General features: G+C 25.7%; 1 protein-coding gene across 4 annotated transcripts in view; it reads right to left on the bottom strand.

The window, feature by feature from the left end:
- Positions 1–4,905: 4,905 nt before the first annotated feature.
- The window catches only part of LOC107446305 (cGMP-dependent protein kinase 1), an 89,268-nt gene continuing 71,398 nt past the window's right edge, over positions 4,906–22,775 (bottom strand). For 2 of the 4 annotated variants that reach the window (XM_016060916.4, XM_016060915.4), the window contains exons 5-18: positions 22,676–22,739; positions 22,340–22,417; positions 22,164–22,258; positions 20,265–20,336; positions 18,925–19,002; positions 17,560–17,647; positions 15,383–15,522; positions 14,895–14,984; positions 14,459–14,600; positions 12,880–13,043; positions 11,101–11,223; positions 10,410–10,472; positions 7,906–7,972; positions 4,906–5,679 (exon numbers count right to left, since the gene is read on the bottom strand). In XM_016060916.4, the coding sequence (XP_015916402.1) occupies positions 5,581–5,679; positions 7,906–7,972; positions 10,410–10,472; positions 11,101–11,223; positions 12,880–13,043; positions 14,459–14,600; positions 14,895–14,984; positions 15,383–15,522; positions 17,560–17,647; positions 18,925–19,002; positions 20,265–20,336; positions 22,164–22,258; positions 22,340–22,417; positions 22,676–22,739 (1,363 nt within the window). In that variant the 3' untranslated portion in view covers positions 4,906–5,580. Of the gene's footprint in view, positions 5,680–7,905; positions 7,973–10,409; positions 10,473–11,100; positions 11,224–12,879; positions 13,044–14,458; positions 14,601–14,894; positions 14,985–15,382; positions 15,523–17,559; positions 17,648–18,924; positions 19,003–20,264; positions 20,340–22,163; positions 22,259–22,339; positions 22,418–22,675; positions 22,740–22,775 lie in introns of all 4 variants that reach the window. The other 2 variants (XM_043041198.2, XM_016060914.4) reach the window with 1 other exon arrangement.

The following is a 22,775-nucleotide window of genomic DNA, read 5'->3' as shown; positions in this document are numbered from 1 at the left end:
CTAAATAATGTAATGGAAATATTTTTATCTCGGTAATTAATAACGTTAAGTTATAGCTTTTTATTTAATTCATGGAACTTATCAAAAGTAAATGGTTTTTCATGTTTTTACTGAAGCATGCATATAAATGTCTATAAATAAGCATATGAAGTAAATTTTAAATAGTATATAAATAAGTGAACAAAACTTCTAATATCTGGTCGATTCGTTGAATTTTCACATGCTAAGTTGCAATCTTCATAGCTTGTAAATCTCTTCGAACATGAATGGACAACCCGCGACAGACTATCCACAATATGGACTTTTAATAGTAACACACGAGGACAAAAAAATAAAAATTTAAAAAATAATATAATCAAAATATCGTTTAAGATTACTTGATATGTACCTTAAGCATTTTATTACTCGACCTTTAACAGCTTATGACTCTGTACCTTAACCCACTGACGCAGATGGAACACCGGTGTCTCTTTCATTTATATATATATATTTCTGACGCTCTAATTGAACTATATTTTGGTATTTTTTTAATGATAAAAACAATCTAATAGTTACGAAAAAATCTATTAGTTTATCAGAACTAAAATATAAAATTACTAAAATATAAAATTAAAAAAAAGTAGTTTGATTTTTTTTTTAAATTCATATTCAAAAATTTATGATTTATTGATTTTATAAATTAAAGAAATTTCAATGAGGAATAAAATGTTTCTGTTAGATCTAAATAACAGCTAATAAATGAAAATTTGAAAAATTATTGTTTGGAAGATTTTACCTTTAACGCAGAAAAAGACGCCGGTGTTTCATGCTCTATATCATAACTATATATTATTAAAATGCTAAATGTGTTTATCACTTTTTTTTATCTAAATTGATACAAAATAATGAAAATAGAATGAAAAATACGTTTAATAAAAAGTCTACGTTAATGGGTTAAACATCGTATTATCAAGGAAAAATCCTAATAAAGATAACTCGGTAATGCAAAATCAAATAATTCGAAAACTACACTAACTATTATCTTAAACTTATTTAATATTTAGAATTAAATGCTTCTAGTTATTCATTTTTATTTTTTACATTACCTGACTGCTTGAATCTTTTAAAAATGTTCAATAACTATAAAACCTACATTTTTCCAGGTGATTTTTTTTTATTAGTCATTCCCGAGACACAAAAAGGCTCGATACGAAAATAATTAGGGGAAAGCTGGAAATAGTTTTAAAATCTGTAGTTTGGTTCCGAACCCTGCAATGAGCTGAAACCACCACCTTGAATTTACTTGCGAGGAAAGGAAATCAAAACCGAGGAAACTTAAACATTACTATCTAAATGAGGTATAGTTTGTCTACAGTGAGAACTCCCCCTGCCATAAAGTCTGAGGCCGACTACTGCTATGGAAACAAGAATAGCGGATTTCGGGGAGGGTAGCCTCTCTTCACTCTAGGTCTAACACTATAGATCGAAGAAAAAAATTCCCTTTCCATCGCCAACAAGACCGAGCCAAAAACTCGCTTGAAATAATTATACCTCGTTACCATAGTCACCGCTACGGGTCCAGAGGAATGGCTAGGGGAGTTCTTACTTTAGGCAAACTATAGTGCCCCCTATGTTTTCTTTTGATCTGAATCGAATCACACCTAGATCAAGATGGTTTCAGAAAAAAAAGTTCGATAATTATGAAGCATTAAAAAGATACTATTTTTTATTATACCTATTTACGCCTATGAAGTCTTACGCTTATCTAGACAAATAAAATATTATTCCCTCTATACGCAGAATCAAATGGACTTAAAACAATGTCGATAATATTATTAATTAAGAAGTTATTAAATTTTTTGTGTATAAGAAAGTACGGTTTTGTATTTATACCTATCTACACCTTTGACATTGCTATATAAACAATTAAAATATTAGATCCTGGGCTAAATTAATTGAAACTAAAACCGAGTCGATACTACGTACGGTTTGGAATTATAAAAATTTCATGTCTAAAAATTACAATTAATTATGTGTTATATAGTCGGGTGAAACATTGTTTCATATACATGTTTTTTTAAGTCAATTACAATAAATTCAAAATAAGTCGCTAGAGCTATAATTCTGAAGTTACTGTTTTATGCGTAAAAACGTGAGAAAATAAAATTGTCATTACTTTAAACATTTGAAACTTCTTAACTGTTAGTCCTATCAACTTAATTTTGATCACATTCGATTTAGCATAAAAATTCCTTCGATCCAATACTTCACTTGTCTTTATAGCTATGTCAGAGGTGTAGATAGATATAAGTACAAAACTGTACTTTTTATACATAAAAAATACATTTATTTTTGAACTTTTAGTTCCATCGATTTTGTTTCAAATCGTGTTCGATTGAGCGTAAAAATCCTAGCAGCAAAACAACTTGAACCGTTATTGGACTAATATTCGCGAATCTTGGCTAAATATGGGTTCAAAGAACTGTTATTTTTCAGAAATTAGTCATATATAGAATTGTCCTGTTCACCCAATTCAGCAATTCTAAGACCAATATTAAAAATTCTAGATATCCCAATATTGGTTCCTCGGTGCATGTTCTGATAGGACCCATATCGAGTCCATTTTTAGCCCAACTGGGACCAAGGTAAAATTGTTGCTTGGGAAGAGGCTTAGAAAATACCTCATTTGTGTAGGTAGGACGTTGAACAGCCGACCCAATTCTGAGTTGGCGACTACCAATGCTCAATTCTGTAGCCTTGTAATTTTGAGCCCAGGCCAGAAGACAAGAGAACTCCTGAATTAAGCATTGTGCCAAACTAGCCTTCGTGGAAGAATTTTTGCTGGAATTAACCCGCGTTTGCGCTATATGGAGAGGAAAACCACAAAAACCTCACACTGTTAGCCCGAGAGCAACGAGATTCTAACCCATGATCCATCGAACACTGAGTTTTATGTCAGTCTTGTGGTCGGGGAGGCAGAATTCATATCAACCAGCCACCACTGGGATTTGAACCTGGGGAACCTTATTGTGAGGCGAAAGCTATATTCCTTGAACCACGGCGGCTCCATTTGTGTAGATAAATATAATCTGAAAATCAGTACCTACATTTAAACCTGCGTAAGTTGACCACCTGTGGCGCATCGCTTTAGTTGTCCACTTAAGATCAATTGCCAATTTACTTAATTGGATGAGTCATTCCTTTTTAATCCCTATTTTTTCTTATGCAATCGTGTTTTTCACGTCGTTCATATATTTCGTTACCAATCATAATGAAGATAAATGTAATTAATTTTTTTTAACCTGGCTTTAAAATTGAATTTTATAAAATACTTTATGTATTAAGTTAGATTATGAGATTAAGTTAGCAGGATTAATTATAATTCGTTACATAAATTTAATAAACTGGTAAGTTTAAAAAAAAATGAATATTTTGATAATGATGTATCTAGGGTATTCATTGTAAATAATTTCTTTAAATATCTGTTCACAAGAGCCTCATATGCAATAAAAAAAACTTAATATTTCCCTTTCATAGTTTTCTTTGCTTAATAGTTTAGTGTAGTCCATTCACAAAAGGGTTCAGGCCAAATTGTAATGCTATTTAACGTATTCATTGAAATTCTAAAACAAGGCATATCATGGAAAATTTCCTAATTTTTTTTTCTGGTCAACTTTTGATAATATGTTTCATAACAATTCTGAAATAATTAAGATTTATTACATTGGTCAACATACAAATAGACAGGTGGCCAGATTACAAAGGTTTTGCCATCTTTTATAGCATAAGATAAATTGGTCCGTGATAATAGAGGTTAACTTGACAGGTTGCACTCTATACTCAAATATTTTACTTACCTCATACTGATTAAATCCATTATCTCATCTGAACTATTAATCCTATCGACTTGATTTCAGTATCATTCCACTCAGCATAAAGAAAATCGTCAGGAACAAGACCTCACTTATCATGATAGTAAAGTTAACCCTCCCCCCTCAGTAAATTCAAGATGGGAGGTTAAGCTCACATAATGAAAAGGGGGGCTATATTCATATTAGGGCTTAACCACAGTGTGTAAAACAATTTCCAGTTTTCCCCTCATTATTTCCGTATTGACGACTTAGTACTATGATTTAGAAACTGACCCACATATACTTAACATGAAATTTTGTACTGTAAGAGTAAAAATCTGATAAGTTTGTATTGTTAAAAGATTAGCAAATCCTGATGACTAATAAGTTCAATTAATTAATGCAGAATTTTCATTAATTAGTCTAATATACATTAATTAATCATATATCCATTCATTAATCATATTCATTAGCCTAATATTCAGTAATTCATTGACTTAGCGCACATTTTTAAGGACAATGTTATGAAATGCATTTTTAGCTTAGAAAAATTATACTCTAAATATCTATTTTACTTAAAATATAGCATATGAAAAACAAACAGGGAAAATTTTTGTTTTGAAGTCAAATTCAAAAATATTTTAAGGAACTAAATCAAATAATTTAGATATTAAGAAAATAATAACAGCAAGATAGATTAGACTAGATATTAAGTAAATAATAATTCTTTAATGATTTATTAAATATATTACTTAAATATAATGAGTAATTTTAAAGATCATAGTTTTAATTATTAATCAATAATGTATTCCACCCTCGTTAGCAACAACCTTTTAATACCGGATCGGAGAAAAAAAAATTGGTTTTTAAGACTAACGAATGTTTAATGCTCCGAAACGACATTACATTCCGGTCCCCCTAATATATTTTATTGACATGTAATTGTGTAGGGAATGTAAGATATTAATTTCTCAGTAATTTTGAACTCAAACCAGATGATAGAGTTTTAATGTTAAACGCATTAACACTTCTAAACTAAAATTTACTCTTTTAAAATTGTATGCAATAAATAGAATTTATAACTTAATAATCTTTATTGATCAGATTGAGCTCATAATACATACAAATATGTACATTTATACAATTAACATGACATAAGGTCCTATACACAACAAAAAAGTTCATATTCTCATTCATACAAGAATAATACATCATAAATATTTGAATCATCAACATAGTACATCATTATCTCCCATAAGCTCATTGGTGTACTTTAGGTTGTGAATTCAAAAGTCTCTGGATTTAATAAAAATGTAAAAGCATTACTTTAATTCAAAATTTACAAAAACATTTTTAGATTATCACAGTCTTCGAGAAATCTATTTTTTTAAAGTGTAAAACCTAATAGAGAGATAGATTATACAATAATAATATGGATAATTATATATTTTAAAAATTGTGTTGGTCATTAATGATTTCAAGAGAGTGTCAATTTCATAGTAGGTAAAAAAATATGTGACCAATCTTAAAATAAATTAAATATTTTTTTAAGTCACTCTGTAAAATATATTATGATTATTTTATATTTCAAAAAATAAGTATTTAAATTTCTACACTTAGTATGTGATTGTCATCTTGACAATTACGCATATGATTGTCAATGTTGAGTGTATCACACTGACACAAATTTCAGTGCTAGTTAAACAAATAAAAAAATTAATTTAATCAAAATGCAGAAACAAAGTCTTGTTTAGAAATCCTTGTCCCATCCAGAAATATCATCAGCAGGCAGACCGCTCATATCTGGAGGAAAAGTGTCAAAATTACTGGTATCTATGCAATTTCGCACCTATAAAAAATAAACATGTATGTGAAATTTTAAACTATAAAGTAACTTTTTTTTAATTCATACCGTTGTCGCATGATTTTATTTCTAAACTATAAATAAGTAAACTTAATATACATGTTCTTGAGATATGGACTAATGTTTGAACAAACAGAGAATAAATTATAAACCTACTGCAATGATAGTATATATCGTACGGAAAAAAATTTTTTAGTCCACTTTATTTCTTACAAAATGATATAAAGTTTAAAAAAATTTTGTAAATCTATATTGGTTAAACAATTAAAATTCAATTCTATTTTTAAAAAAAAATTCAAACTAAGCATAATTATTAGTAATGATAGTTCTCACTCTCAGAAAACAAAATTCTATAAGTACAACTAACTTATTTCTCCTTCATTAAAACTTGTAAGTAGTTTAATTAAGTTGAATTCGAATTCCAAAATACAATATGTTTCATATGGTTTATAAATCTTATAATTTCTTTCCCTGTGTTCTTTAGTGGTAGTATAGTACTATTTACCAGATAATGTAATATTTTGTCTATTAATATTTAAATGTACTAAGTACGATGCTGTGACATTGCATTAGCCATTTTTGCATATAACTTGAGTTCAGGTTTAAATTAATTGGGGACAAATTGCATTGATTTAATTAAACTACTTTTAATATAACATTATTGCAAGTTTATCTACAAATTAATTGATTAGCATTGTTTTAATTTAATTACTACTTTATATGTAATACATGTTAGCAATTATAATTATTCTCAAGTGTCTTATTTATTTATACTGTACAATGTCCATTAATTTCCTTGAATACTTATTTCTATTATTTAAGTGCATTTATTTTAAACTACTGATATTCACTTGGATTTATTATTACTCTAATTTTAATTGTTTAAATTTCAACTTTTTTTTTAATTATAACAACTTCATTATAGGACCCATATCGAGTCCATTTTTAGCCCAACTGGGACCAAGGGTGTTTCACCGTAACANATTAGCCATTTTTGCATATAACTTGAGTTCAGGTTTAAATTAATTGGGGACAAATTGCATTGATTTAATTAAACTACTTTTAATATAACATTATTGCAAGTTTATCTACAAATTAATTGATTAGCATTGTTTTAATTTAGTTACTACTTTATATGTAATACATGTTAGCAATTATAATTATTTTTTGAGTTTTAACTCAATTATTCTCAAGTGTCTTATTTATTTATACTGTACAATGCCCATTAATTTCCTTGAATACTTATTTCTATTATTTATTTAAGTGCATTTATTTTAAACTACTGATATTCACTTGGATTTATTATTACTCTAATTTTAATTGTTTAAATTTCAACTTTTTTTTTAATTATAACAACTTCATTATTTCTGCTTTTTTGTTTCCCCCAGTTCCGAGAATTCTTTCAACCCATGGTTCTTCTATGCTTTCTTTGGTTACACTGCAGCCAAAAAATTATGCTTATTAACTTTGCTACTTGCTTTGTGACACCTTGGACTAACACCTGTTGGCAATGACATTCTGTAACCACAGTTGGGTGGATATCATTCGAATATTATAGAAGATTCCATTTTTTTACCTAACACCACATAAGCCCTAGTCCCCTAGCTTGATTGGTTTCCTTTCTTCATAAATCAATATTGGCTGTTTAAATTATTGGTGCATGGTAAGTTCCCAGGGTAGAAAGAATTCCAAAGACTGGGGAAAATGTAATGGAGAAAATAAAATTTGCAGATAAAAAAAGCGAAAATTAAAAAATAGTTGAAAACTAATTTAATTAACAAAGTATTAATTAAATAATATTCACCGTTTAAAATAAATAAAATTGTTTAAATAAATAGCAGTAATAATTAATCAGAGAAATAATAAACATTATACTGTATAAAATAAATGAGATACTTAAAAATTAAATTAAAACTAAAAAAAAATAATTACTTACAATTGATCACATGAATTACATATAATTTAATTAAAACAATGCTAAATTAATTGGTTAAATTTTAATTAAACTTTCAAAACGTCATATTAAAAATCGGATTAATTATATTTAACCTGTAGTAAAGTTATATAAAGAAAACTACAAATACAAATATAATAGTTAATTGTATATTTAAACATTAATATAACATAAAAAATAACTCATATGTAGTAATAAGAAATATCAAACATTATGGTATATTTCAAATTTATGAATTCAAGAATCTTGCAACTTACTCTTGGCAAAATAGGTGCAACTAAATTTCGATTGACTAATCCATCCCAGTTGAAACCTTCAAACCACCTGTAAATTAAAATTGAGTACTTAAATTAAAGCTTAAACTATTCAGAGCTTGAATCAAATGAAACCTTCTCAAGGTAACAATAATTAGGTTAAAAATAAATTTTGCAAACTAATTTTAATGCAAAAATGAAAAGGGAGAAATAAAGAAGAGTCACTCGGCAGTGTCATGGTTGTGACCCTGAATAACTATTGATCTTAGTAATGATTAATATTTAGTCACCTGTAAATGTATTTCGATTTTCAGGTTACTAGAGTATCTTTGGATAAATTCTTTTTTAGTTCAAAGCTTTAAAATTGACCTGTGGAAAGTAAGTTTTATGGCTATTAACTTTTTAATTTGAATAGTCTCATTATTAATCGCCTGATAGTTATTATCTGGTAGTTTCATTATTAATAAATTAATTTATCTATTGTGCCATGCAAATTTCTTATTGTGATGCTGTACTCATTGTGTCGTTAGAGAAACAAAAGCAGACATTTGGGATGCAGGACATAAATACATTTCACTAATACATTGATTTTAACAGCTGAAGTTGTAACTATAATTGGATATTCTGAACCACTGTTAATTTTTAAACTTCAGAATGTAATATGTGGTTCTAATCCTGAGTTTGGTACAGTTGGTTCATATGGTATTGAACAGTAACCACCTCATTATTCACAATGCTACGAACTGCTACGATTTTTAGAGTGGTAGACAATTAAAAATGTAGACTTGCAGAATCTTTGGTAATTTGGTGCCAACCACACCACATGAAAACTTGAACCAAGTGGCATTTCATAAGAATTTTTGAATCATTCATATGTAGTGGTGTAGAAAATAACTTTAAATGAAAATTACAAAACAAAGAATAATGCATTAAAACATAACTACCACTGAAAAAATAATGTCAGGTTTTTTTAATGAAAATCTATAAATGTATACCCTGATAATATAGCTGCAAAATATTTAGGCTTTTTGGAAAAACTTCTTCTAGTGGTAGTTATGTTATAACGCATTATTCTTTGTTTTGTAAATTTCATTTAAAGTCAGTTTCCACACAACTACATGTGAATGATTCAAAAGTTCTTATGAAATGCCACTTTGTTCCAGTTCTCTTGTGGTGACACTAATTGCCTGACACTCTATAAAATATTTTGCAAAACGTGTAGTTGTTGACAGGCTTGTGAATAAATATGGTGATGGCTGTATTCTTTTCTGCCACAGGTACAAATACCACATGAACCAACTATGCCATACTCAAGATAAGAAACACATAATATTACATTCAGTTCAAAAACAACAGTGGTTCAGAATAAGCGAATGCAGTTCTTCTACTGTTAAATAATGAATATATAGATGGAATGTATTTATGCCTTGCATCCCAAACATCTTCTCACATTTCACTTAAGACACTCTGAGTTTAACATCATGGTTAAAAAAAATTGCCTAGCAGACTAGATAGATTTATTTATCCCCAATGAAACTATCAGATATTTACAAATTAAAAAGGAATTAAATGTACTTTTCACAAAGCAGTCTTAAAGCTTTATATATTTCAAATATATTATCCGGTTTGTTTAAACAAACCTGTAAATCAAACCAGATTTACAGGTTACCATAACTAAGATTAAAAGTTTTTCAGGGTGGTTCATTTATTTTTTTGTTCACTGCACATATTGTTTCAGGATTAAGTTGCTCTTAAAAAAAGTTAATGTACTTAAAGTTTAGTAAACTGTAAATCAAATCAATAACAAGCAAAAGGATCTGTGTTGATCCATTTACATTAGTATCTGTTACATGGCTCTCAAAATAAGTTTTAATTAATTGTACAAATTTTCCTGTGATGAATTAAAATTATCGATAAATGGCACAATTTTTTCCGGGATGTATTTAGGTCATGAACATAGTCTTACCCTATTTTAACAAGTCAATGAATACACATTTATAATAATTTTATATAAACTGTCTACAAATAAAATTTTCGCAAAGACGTCATGTTGACTTTTAATACTTTCATTAAAAAACAAATGATAACTTTTTACAGTTTTCCTTCAAATGTTTAAGCTTAATAAAAATAAAAAATAGCTTATTAACCTTTCCACACCTAAATTCACAAAACACATTTGCTTGGATCAAAAACAAGATAAAAAAAATATCTTAATACGACTTTTCTTCTACTTTCCTTTCTAATTACCATTTCATTTAATTTGTGCATAAGAAAATAAAAATGAAAAATGTGCTAAAAAAGAAAGAAAAAACTACCATTTACAATTATTAATCAAATCACGATTTCTAAAAAATGATAGTTTTACAGAAAAGCAGTATTGATAAGTTAGTTACTTTATCAAAAACAGAATTCAGGAAATCCATTGTGCTTTTTAGAATCTAAACTTAGGTGTGAAAAGGACTAATGTCAAGTCACAAAAATGAAATTTTAACAAAATAAATACTTACGGATGTTTTCTGAGTTCTTTAATACCACCTTTTTGGTAACCAATTCTTTCATTCACATTTTCCCTAGAATTAAAATTACAACTATTATTTATCAACAGTTATAAGGTAATTTTATTTCTATTTACTAAACGAATGTCTTTTCTTAAAAAAAAATTTTTACAGAAGAAACTGGCATAAAAGACATTAAACACATATTCTACAAATTATTTTTTGAATAAATTTTAGAACATTAAACAAATTCATATTTGACATAATCTATAGAATAAATTTAGATAAACGATTGAACAAAACTAAATATTGAAATGGTTTCAAAATTATAACAAACCATAGCAAATTTAAGTGACTTCGTGATAATTCAAATAATTATAAATCAGATTTAAGCTTTCCCACAATTGCAAAAAAAAATAATAAATTTTTACTCTAAAGAAAAATATTTTTAAATCTATCATAATTGTTATGATAAAGTAAGATTTACTTATATCAAATGTTTTTTTTTCTTAGATAGTAACTAATAAGACAGAAATTTCTGTTTGACAAAATTCTAATAATATAATATACAAAACTTTAACTAAAATATATCATGCTCTTGAGATATTTATGATGCTTAGTAAAATAAAGTACAAAGAAATTATCAGAAAGAGAGAGAGTTTCTTCAAACAATTATTAATTTTGAATTTATAACTTTACTTACTTGCATAGCCTTTTTATTAAAGTACTAGCGTTCTTCGATATAGATATGGGAAACTTGACATGCTCAATGCCCTTCATTATAATGGAATATGTGTTAATAGGATCATTTCCAGAGAAAGGAGGACTGAAATAAAAAATAATAATTTTAATAAAGCATATGAGTAAGATTAAAAAATATACTCACTTACCAGACAAATAAGTCACTCCTAAAGAATTCAGGAAAGGCATAATTTAATATCATGTAACTCTGCCTCTAGACTTTATAACCACATGAATTTGATTAAATAGCTACAAGGCTTTGCAGGTATACCTCATCTAGCTTTAGCTTCTCAGTGAGAATTTGGCTAACACAAATCTGTCAAATTATGGAGATACTGATTTTACCAAATTTTCTAACATGTCTCAAACATTTTCTATGGGCATTCAAATCGGGTAGTTTTGCAGCTAGGTGTAAGAGGGTATGAGAATTTTTTTAAATTCAGTCGCATATTTTTCCAGCCTGATGAGCCTTGTAGCAGACATCTCGATAAATATGGGTATCGACAGCATACTCATAAGGCATTGACTAAAAGTAATAACCAGATAATCCAAAATGTTAAAATAAATATGCTGGTTCATGTCAGAATAGGTTGTATCCATAAATAGGTTGTATCCATAAAAAGTTCCAAACGTAAATTATGAAAAATTATGCTTTTCATGATTCTCTTAGGGGTGACTATTTTTTTGTCCAGTCAGAATTATTAAAGGTGTATAGAAATTATTAGTGTTGAATTATGTTTTGACTGACTGAAAAGTTTTTGGTTTATCTGTGACGCAAATGTCTAACAAAGGGAGTGCACAAATTGAGAAACTCATATTGGAATTGATGTGTTTGTAGCATACGTTTAGGGTGCTTAGCCTTAATAGACAACCATTTTTAGGAAGGAAAAAAAACAGTTCAAATTTAGATAGAGATTATGTAACAATTAAGTTTTGCTCTTTCCAAAGACATAAGTGATGAGAAAGATAAATCAAAAGATTAAATTTACAAATAAAATAAATTTGGGTTTTATTAGGGTGAGCCAAAAAAGTCTAAATTTCTTAAATATTTTAATATAGAAAAATCTTAAGCAGAAAAGTTACCTAATTCCATCCTGAAAAAGCATGTTTAATCTAATTACCCAGCCCCATTCAAGGGACCAATAGTTATAAAAACTAGACTAAAAAAGATTGAAATATTAAAAAATCACAAATTTGTTAATCGGCTTGCGGTAGCAGTTAAAAGTTACCATATTTTAGCAACAATATTCGTGAAAATTTTAGAATTCTAAGTTAATATCTTTTACCATCTCAATAGTAGAAATTTTTGGATATAAAACACATATTTTAAAATAATATATTATTCTTACACTCCTTTAGTGCACTCCAAATATAATAATTAAAATCTAACATTTGTGTTGAGGTGGTAGAAGATATTAACTTAATTAAAATTTTGTACACATATTGTTGCAAAAATGGTAACATTTAAAGGATACCAGAAGTCAAAACCCAAACTCTGCGATTTCTGATATTGTTTTAATTTTCACAACCATTGTCAACTGACATCAGAGTTAGATCAGAACAAACTTCATAAAAATGATTCTTGACAACTTTTCACACTACACATAAAAGATTTAAGATTCTATTTTTATCTTGCTAGATATATCTATATATATGTATTCAATCAAGTTATTAAATACATTTTACAAAATGTTGCAATCGTCATATATTAACTTCTAACAAAATTAAAAAGGATTCTTACGCTCCAGTTAGCAACTCATACATGAGAACACCAAGAGACCAGAAATCACAAGATGTATCATGACCCTTATTCATTATCACTTCTGGTGCAACATATTCTGGAGTGCCACAAAAGGTGTAAGTCTTACGACCATTGGGCAGTTTTTTGGCAAAACCAAAGTCAGTCTGAAATAAATGATCGTGAATGTAGCTTTTCATTACTTTTTAAATTTCTAATGTCATTTTTCATTTCATCAATGTTCATTTTTTTCATACTGTTTAGTAAACAAAGTAGCAGAATCATATTATTTCATATAAACTAAAGTATAAAAAGCATCTCACAAATAATGTAAAGATGGTCTGTCAATTGCCAAAATATTTGAATAATGTAAGAACGTTAAGAATAAAAAATTATTTTCGAAACAAATCCTTAATAACCTGTGAAGATGAATGTTTCTATAAATTTCCTCTTTCTAAGAGGAATAATTAACAAAATTTGAATTTCATAAAACTTAAACAAAATTTACTAAGTATATTATATTATTTAAGGCAAGCACAACAGGTGTTAGCCTTATTTTTACTACATTGTATTTAAAAGCTTACTTTTAATAACATTAAAATTTTTTACAATAATATTAAAATTTTTTAATTAGATAGATGCAATAAATATTTGATGGAATAAATAAGAGGTTATTTTTAATATATTTCTGTAATATGAATTCTATTAATTTTCCAATAAACTAATAGTAAAATTTAATTAACTAGTTACCTAATAATACAAATAACAAAAAATTATTACTACTGTGGCAAAATTTTGAGCACAAAAATTAAATTTTAATCTTGATTAATTATTTGATACAAGGATTAAATTTTAATCTTGATTAATTATTTAATAACAGAACAAATTTTAAATTTTATTTACTTTAGGAACACATTTTAAAATTAATTAATCTTTAAATTTGTTGTTATTTTTCCTAACACATGGCACATAATTAAAATTATAATTAACAGTTNCTACTGTGGCAAAATTTTGAGCACAAGAATTAAATTTTAATCTTGATTAATTATTTGATACAAGGATTAAATTTTAATCTTGATTAATTATTTAATAACAGAACAAATTTTAAATTTTATTTACTTTAGGAACACATTTTAAGATTAATTAATCTTTAAATTTGTTGTTATTTTTCCTAACAAATGGCACATAATTAAAATTAACAGTTGGTAAAACAAATTACCAGGCTAAAATAGTTTTCTTCATATTTTTTCTATAATGCTTTAATAACATTGATACCGATGAAAAAAGAACATCTAACAAATTAAGTATTAAATTATGTAAATAGTATAGTGAATGAATATATAATTTTTATATTTAAAAATTTAGAAAGATATATTTAAAAATAAAGACATGTGATAGAATCCAAATGCATAGTTTAAAAAAAAAACTTTTATTAGTGTTCTCAAATACTAAAATTATTTTGTTTTGAGATGGAATTGAATTAGTAGATGATATAGAAATAGAATAAAAGGTGAATTCAATGTACAAAATTTTTTGTGATAAAATAAAATCTCTTCATTTTCTAAATTTAAGTCATATTTACCAATTTAACATATCCATCTGAGTCCAACAACATATTTTCAGGCTTCAGATCTCTATAAATTATATTTTTAGAGTGCAGATAATCAAAGGCTTCAATCACACAAGCACAATAAAAACGTGTAGTCGCATCATCAAATCGCCCTCTGAAATAGTACAAAAAAACTACTAAAACAGTTTTTCAGGAAAAGTTAGAAAAAAATATTTATTTGAGACAAAAGGCAAAACAGGTTATTTATTGACAGCTAATTTTTTTCCAACTATAAAGCAATTCATTAGAAAATGTAATTTCTTAGGCCAATTAAAAGAAAAACAATAATTAAACAACGCGTAGCATATTTTAATACATAGTATATGTTATACAAGAGGAGGATAAATAAAAAAAATATTTCAGGAATAGTACCAAAAGAAAAATAAGAAAATAACTATTGTTAATTTACCTATCTCTAAGTAATGTCCATAGCTCTCCACCCAAACAAGCTTCCATTAACATATAAAGGTACCTTTGATCTTTGAATGTGCGATATAATCTAAAGGAAAAAGAGAAAAAAAGAATTAAAAAAAGAAATATAAAAGAGAATTACTTTGCATTTTAATTTATACCTAAAGTTTTTTAACTTCAAAAAAAATTAAGATTTCATATGGTAAATATGAAATACCAGAAAATACATTGAAATTCTATCAATAAAATTATTGCTAAAAATTATGTGTAAAGGTATAGATAAAACTAGGCTTTTTTTTAAAAAGGTTTAAGTTCAGTTATATATATTAAGTGTATTACAAATAGAAAGCAATTTCTAGCAACTCTCAATTTTAATTAAAAAACTATAGCACATTTTTTATATAATATAGAGCCTTTTAACACAGGAATATAATGTGACACAGGAATTGGCCTGCATTCTTAAGTAACATTTATAAAGCAACTTACTTGACTATAAAATCACAGTTAGATTCTTCCATTATGACTTTTTCAGATAAAATATGATCTTGTTGATGAGTTTCTACAATTTGAGCTTTTTTCATGACTTTAAGAGCATAGGAACAAGTGGAATCACCTTGAATTTGAACCTTTAAAATAAAGTTTTATTATGTTTAATTATGTTTAAATATTTTAAACACTTGAATGAGGTTAATTACTTTATGAACATAAAAAAACATTAATTTATTATATTGATAAAAAAACTAAAGCTTGCATTTAACATTTAAAAATTCTATTACTTTACCATTTTATTTTTATTTATAATTAGATCATGTGTTGAGTAATATAAATCTATAAGCCATGAAGAAAATTTAAATTAAATATCAAGAAGAAAAAATAACATTTCAGCCTTCCAAAATACTAATTGTTGAAATTTTAAAAAAAATTCTACAAATTATACAAGAAATCTGGTAGAACAATACAACTTTTCACTACATTATAATAAAATTATATTATTGTAATTACCAAAATATTGCAAAATAAATAAAAAGCATATTCGTTATTAAAATTATGAAAACATTTATTAAAGTTCATATTTATCTTTTAACAAGTCTATGGTTTGGCAAAAGATCTAAACACAAATTAAAGTTTAAAAAAAAAAGTTTATTGCAAACAGAAATCTTTTAGCTATCAATTAAACTTTAAAGGAAAAAACTCAGCAAATTTCAATTAAAAGTTTGATAAGAAAATCTAATTTTTTTTTCGAGAAAAATTGAGTAATTACAATTTGTTAGAATTTGTATAAATTGAACATAAAATAATAAAAAAATAGTTATATAACATAACATTGATGTAAACATACATAGATTTACATAGTAAAACTTAATCTATTTAAATTATGAGAATTTCATTTTTTTAAAAAGTAAACACATAAAATTTTAGAATAACTAATAATGAGGATTTTATTTTTCTTTTGACTGGGCATAAATTAAAAAATTTAAATTCATGCAGAAACTGCAATTATTATTTATCTTTTTGTTCATTAATCTCAAAAACCAGAATGTCCATTTCTCAAAGACTTGTCTCATTTATTACTTTTTTAAATATATTTTGAGGCAATGCAAATTTTAAAAAAAAACAGTGTAAATTTTTTTACAAAAATTAGTTTTTTAAAGATTACAATACTTATAAGAAACCATAAGGGAATTTAGAAACCATTAGTAAGTCACAGAAAGAACACATTTTGATTTGAATCAGTACATAATTTAATCAAGTAAATAAGTTTTCAAAAAATGGGTTCGAAAAAAAAAAGATTTTGCATTCTGAAACTATAACAACTTTTATTATTTATTTTAGGGAAAAAGTTTAACAATCTATACAAAATTTGGTTCTGATTGTTCTCAAAAATGGATAACAAATTATTGGTAAAAATTGAAGAATGGATAAGACTAATGTAAAATACCAAGGTGATTTATTTAATTTAGAGTAATATACATTTTTCATTAATTTCTTTTTCTGGCAATTCTAAGGATATTGATAACATAAACACTATTTTAAAAAAAATTGTACAATGACTATACTTATGGCTTACAAGCATGTTATGACTTGTAAAACAAAAAGATCCTTTTTAATTTTTTATTATTTTGAAGAAAAAAAATATCTTCTAGAAAACAGATTTAAGGAATTGTTTTCAACTTTTATTATATATCAAATATGAAATACTAAAACAATTCATGATAAATAAATTGTATAATATTCAATTTTAAATTAAGGAATGTCTGAATGAAGGACAACAGTTTTATTTATAAATAATAATTATACATTTATTATCATTTGTAATAATTTTTTAAAAAAATATTACCTTGGAAATATAAACATTTAGCACTAGAAAGATCACAAAAAATGAGAACAAAATTGCTTCTTTTTAATTTTGAAGTTCTGCAAAATAATCGAATCTTAAAAGATTTCTGTCTTTCATTAATTATTGTTAGGTACATAAACATGCCAGTCAAATGATATGTAGGAAGTAAGATATGTATTGAGAATCTATCGAAAGTATTCTTATGAAAATTTGAAATTATATTTTAAAAAAAAGCGATAAAATGATTTTATATATACAGAAAAGAACATTATATATTTAGCAAGACAAAATGTAATGGTCAAAAACAAATAAATAAAATTCTTACAAGTTCTACTCTTCCAAATCCTCCAACACCAAGAGTTTTTATAAATCGTAAATCTCTCAATTTAAGGTCAGAAAATACTTCATTGGCTCTAAAAATGAATTTTTGTTATTAATGATTTGATGTCAAGAATGAAAAAAATTAATGTATGTGCAATAAACTTATAATAATGTATATTTTTACAAAAATACATGTAATTCTTACCTAAAATCTCACCTTATGCCAGCTTTGTAAACAAAATATATTGCAATTAGTGGACAATGAAAAATTTACACTAATATGTTCAGATTGTAATGAAGTATTCGACTCACACAATTCGAATAATATAAAAACTGCATTATCAGTACTTCTCATTGGCATATGACCTTTAATCAGGTGATGAGGTCACAAAAATAGAGTACAAGATCATAAAAAAATAAAAGTAATGCCTAAGCATTTTCAAAAACTTGGCATATTCTAAGAAAAACTTAATTATAGACAGAATAAGATAAATAATTATCGCTCATTTCTTAGGATTAATTAATATTTAAATACATACTACAAATTTCTGAATTTTTTCTTTTACAATCATTTTAAATACAATTTCTAACAAATGACAAAGAAATTGGTAAAATGAGACACTTTGTATAAATACACAATAATAACTCAAACTAAATATTATAAATTCTATCTAAACTTTTTTAATAGGTTTACAAACCTATATTTATCTTATTTGAGTCAAAATATATCTAATATACATTTCTATTAATATTATTTGTTGTTAATAATGTTATATTAACAACAAAACTTAAATATTAGTTCTATTTAAACTCCAATAACATTAAATATCAACCAGAATTTAAAAGTCAGTCTAATAATGTGACTTAATATTTTAACAACATTCAATTTTATTTCTTTTTGTATTTTAAACAAGATTAAATTTTTTCGAAGAATTTGTTGAATTAATGTTATTCTAAACAAAATTTTTTATTAATATTAAAATCAGACGTGATCTGTTCATTCTTAGAAAATGTTATGGTGAATTATTCTTGGTTTAGAGAGTGGCTAAGAAAAAAGAAAAAAAGGTAAGTCAATCAATCTAGTGGCATTTTGAATAAATGAAACAGCCTATAAGTGAATAAGCTAATCTGTTTATAATTAAATAAAAAAAATCATAAATCTATTACTAGTCATACAGCATTTGATAACCACAACTTATTATTATTGGTTGAAAAGATTTTAATTAGATAAAATCAATTATTTACAATCTCCTTAGCCTTGTTAAACTATATCAGTATAAATAACACTTAAAAAAGTTTATTTTATATGCATATGAAAAAATAGGAAATAAAATTTTTACAAAAACTTGAAACATAGAAATTTACTTACTTCTTCCTGGAATTAGCATCTTCATCATATCTCTTCGTTTTGATTTCATCAATATGACTAATTAATTGATGGAAAGCTCTAAATTAGAAAATAATATATTTTAATGACATGATGATATTGTATTTAAAAGTAGTGAAAACGTAGAATATTACAGATTTCTTAACTCAAGAAATTTACTCTTTAACAAACAAGCTATTTAAACAACCTAGTACATATATTTCTCAGCATAATAAGATTTTATCTGAAGAAAATCACTTAACTGAATTAGAAAGTAAATGAAATGTTTGTAAAAATGAAATGTTTATAAAATGTTATAAAAATGATTAAATTTACTTACAAAATATTATAAATAAATGCCATTATCTAAACTAACATTAATCTAATTAGATTCATCTAGCATAAATTATTTTAGGACTTTATAATAGCATATAAAGTATTATAGATTTCATTTGTATGACTAAACTAATCGATGGAAGGCTTTTAATATTATAAAAAAATACTATCTTTGCATTATATTTATTTCTTTTAAAAGTATTAAAAACATAGAACATTATGCATTTCCAGTACTTGCCTCTTTATCTAACAAGTTATTTAAGCAACCTAGTACAAAGATTTCTCAGATAACAGCATTTCTTCTTTAAAGAAAAGCAGTTAAATGTACTGGAAAGCAACCAGGCTCTATTCTGAACTCAGTTTGTTTTTAGAGTTGAATGGTTAATATTAAAAAAACAATAATAAATAAATAATGCAGAACATTTTACAAGCAACATTCACTTGTTTAAATGAAAAACTTTATAAGCAATTTTCATTTTTTTTATTTGCAATTATTTTGTAAAAAATATTAATTGGTGTTTTAACCTTATAAAGGAGTTTATTTTTTAAATTCATATTTAAATCTAATTTGTTACAGACTTTAAATGATTTTGAACTTAATGCTTTAAATACATAAAATATATACAAGAATAAGATTAAATCATAATTTTTTAACAGATATAAATCCATATTGTATCCAGTTGAACAGCTTTGAAAACATGTTAAGTATATAAGTATGAAAAAACACTGTTTCAAAGGCTAAGTAGTTCATATACATAAAATTAATTTTTAGCTATCACAATTAAAAATGTACCTTTTCCTTAGTTGTGACTGCTAAAAATTAATTTTATGCAAGTAAACCTTGCCTAATAAATGCATTAAATATGCTCAGTAAAATTTCTATTAAACATCATGACTGAAAAACAATAAACAAAACATTATAAAATATTGCTCTCTAAATATTTTCAAAAGCCAAACAAAATGAAACATAATTTTTAAAATAAAAAATATTATTAAACTGAACCTACTCTCTTTCAATGACTAAACATGTGGTTTCTTCAGGATCATCTGCAATTATATTGGCAGTCCTCACATCTTTGCTGCTAAAATAATTTGAAATATGATTAATTTTATTATGAAAACAAAAATTAGTTTCAAAAAAACATAATTGTAAAGTAATTAATCTTAACTGAAAAATTAATTGAAGTTATATGGATATGTCACTAAACAAAACATTCTGAACAATTTTTTATCAAATAGTAATTTTTATATAGTATTGAATTTGCTTTAATTCTTAAGAGCGCAGTGTCTGTTATGTAAAAAATTAAAGAGAAAATATACTTTCCGTAAAAAAATTTTTTTTAATAATGTGATTAATAATAATATGAATATTTAATAATAACATGAATATTTTTTAGCATCATACTTAAACTTCAGATCTTTTTTATTTCACAGCACATTTTAAAACATTTAAGATAACAAAATTTTTTTACCTAGCAATTATTTTATGAAAGATGATACAAAATTAAATAATTTATATTTTTACAAGCAATTATTTTATTGTTGATATCGCTGGTTCAAAACTAAAACGACACATCTGCAAACATATTATGCCTGCAGATGTGTCCTTTTAGTTTTGAAGCAGTGATATGTTTTATTTGCAAGATATAAAAAGTTTAATGTTGAAATATAGATAAATGAATGAATGCTAAAATTGAGAAAGTTATTTTAATTGAAAAGTATTATTTTTAAATAAGCATTTCTCAGAAAATATTACTTTAAATTTTTTTTAAATAAAAATGCATAATGCCAACAAACGTAGCTTTAGTTTATACTTCTTATCAGTCTCATATTTTTTCAAATTTAATTATTTATTTATTTGGCATGGGATAACTTCTAATTTACTTGGTCTTTAAGCAGCACGAAATGTAAAGATAAAAAATGTGATATATTTACAATATAAATCACTGAATACAAATTGNATAAACAAATTTTTTTACCTAGCAATTATTTTATGAAAGATGATACAAAATTAAATAATTTATATTTTTACAAGCAATTATTTTATTGTTAATATCGCTGGTTCAAAACTAAAACGACACATCTGCAAACGTATTATGCCTGCAGATGTGTCGTTTTAGTTTTGAAGCAGTGATACGTTTTATTTGCAAGATATAAAAAGTTTAATGTTGAAATATAGATAAATGAATGAATGCTAAAATTGAGAAAGTTATTTTAATTGAAAAGTATTATTTTTAAATAAGCATTTCTCAGAAAATATTACTTTAAATTTTTTTTAAATAAAAATGCATAATGCCAACAAACGTAGCTTTAGTTTATACTTCTTATCAGTCTCATATTTTTTCAAATTTAATTATTTATTTATTTGGCATGGGATAACTTCTAATTTACTTGGTCTTTAAGCAGCACGAAATGTAAAGATAAAAAATGTGATATATTTACAATATAAATCACTGAATACAAATTGAATTATGTTAGTAATATTTAAAGCACAAATAAAAAACGTTACTCCTCTACAGCAGTGTTCCCCAACCCCCGGTCCACGGACCGGTACCGGTCCGTGGATCAAATGGTACCGGGCAGCCCATTTCATTAAAACTGAATTTAAATTCCTAGGCTTATACCCCAAATTAAAAATATTTGTGTTCCATTAAAATTTTATTTATTTAACAAAAAGGGGACCCCGAAGGTAGTGACATAAATTTTTAATGTTTTAAAAAGTTTAAAAAAAGAAAAGAAAACCACCGCAACTATTTTCTCTTTCAATTAGCTTTAATAAAAAAAATCAATCATCTCCTCAGCGGGCTGCTGTAAAATTATCAAAGATTGACAGGTCCGCGGTGATAAAAAGGTTGGGGAACACTGCTCTACAGCATAGTTAGTTTTTAAAAAAAATAAAACTGAACCTTTGTAAAGCTTTTTCACCAAAAAAGTCGCCACAGCCTAATGTCCTCACAAACTTCTCTTTGCATTCGTCTGGGTCATTTAAAGTAACCTTCACCTAAATATAAATATCATAAATTTATATTCGTATTTAATAATAAACATATACATTATGTTTCACAAAAAGAGAGAGACTTACTTTTCCCCGACTAATGATGTAAAACGTATCTCCACCGGCACCTTGTCGAATAATGTATTCTCCCATTTTAAAACTATGCTAAAAAATTATAATCAAACATTAAAATCAGATTATAAATAGAAAATTAAAGGGCTTATAACTGTGTAATTAAAATTTACATGAAATTAAACCAAACAAAGAAATAAATTTCAAGCAACAAGAAAGAGCAAAGATATTTAAAACTAGTTTAAACTATAAAAACTTTTGTAAAAATGAGTTAACCAAAATTTTTTGCATCCAAAAATTTAATAAGTTTTAAGCATTTCAAAATCAAAAATATTATTTTTTTTTACTAACCTCATATAAGACATCAGAAATTTTGAGTAGAATTTCTTCTTTAAGTTTCCTGAATGTTGGAACACTAAAATCAAAACAAAAAAAAAATGATATAATCCTT

The sequence above is a fragment of the Parasteatoda tepidariorum genome, chromosome 2 (genome assembly GCF_043381705.1).
Source record: "Parasteatoda tepidariorum isolate YZ-2023 chromosome 2, CAS_Ptep_4.0, whole genome shotgun sequence".
In the NCBI taxonomy this organism is placed as follows: domain Eukaryota; kingdom Metazoa; phylum Arthropoda; class Arachnida; order Araneae; family Theridiidae; genus Parasteatoda; species Parasteatoda tepidariorum.
Note: the sequence above shows the minus strand (reverse complement) of the source record. Positions and strands in the feature narration are given on the sequence as shown.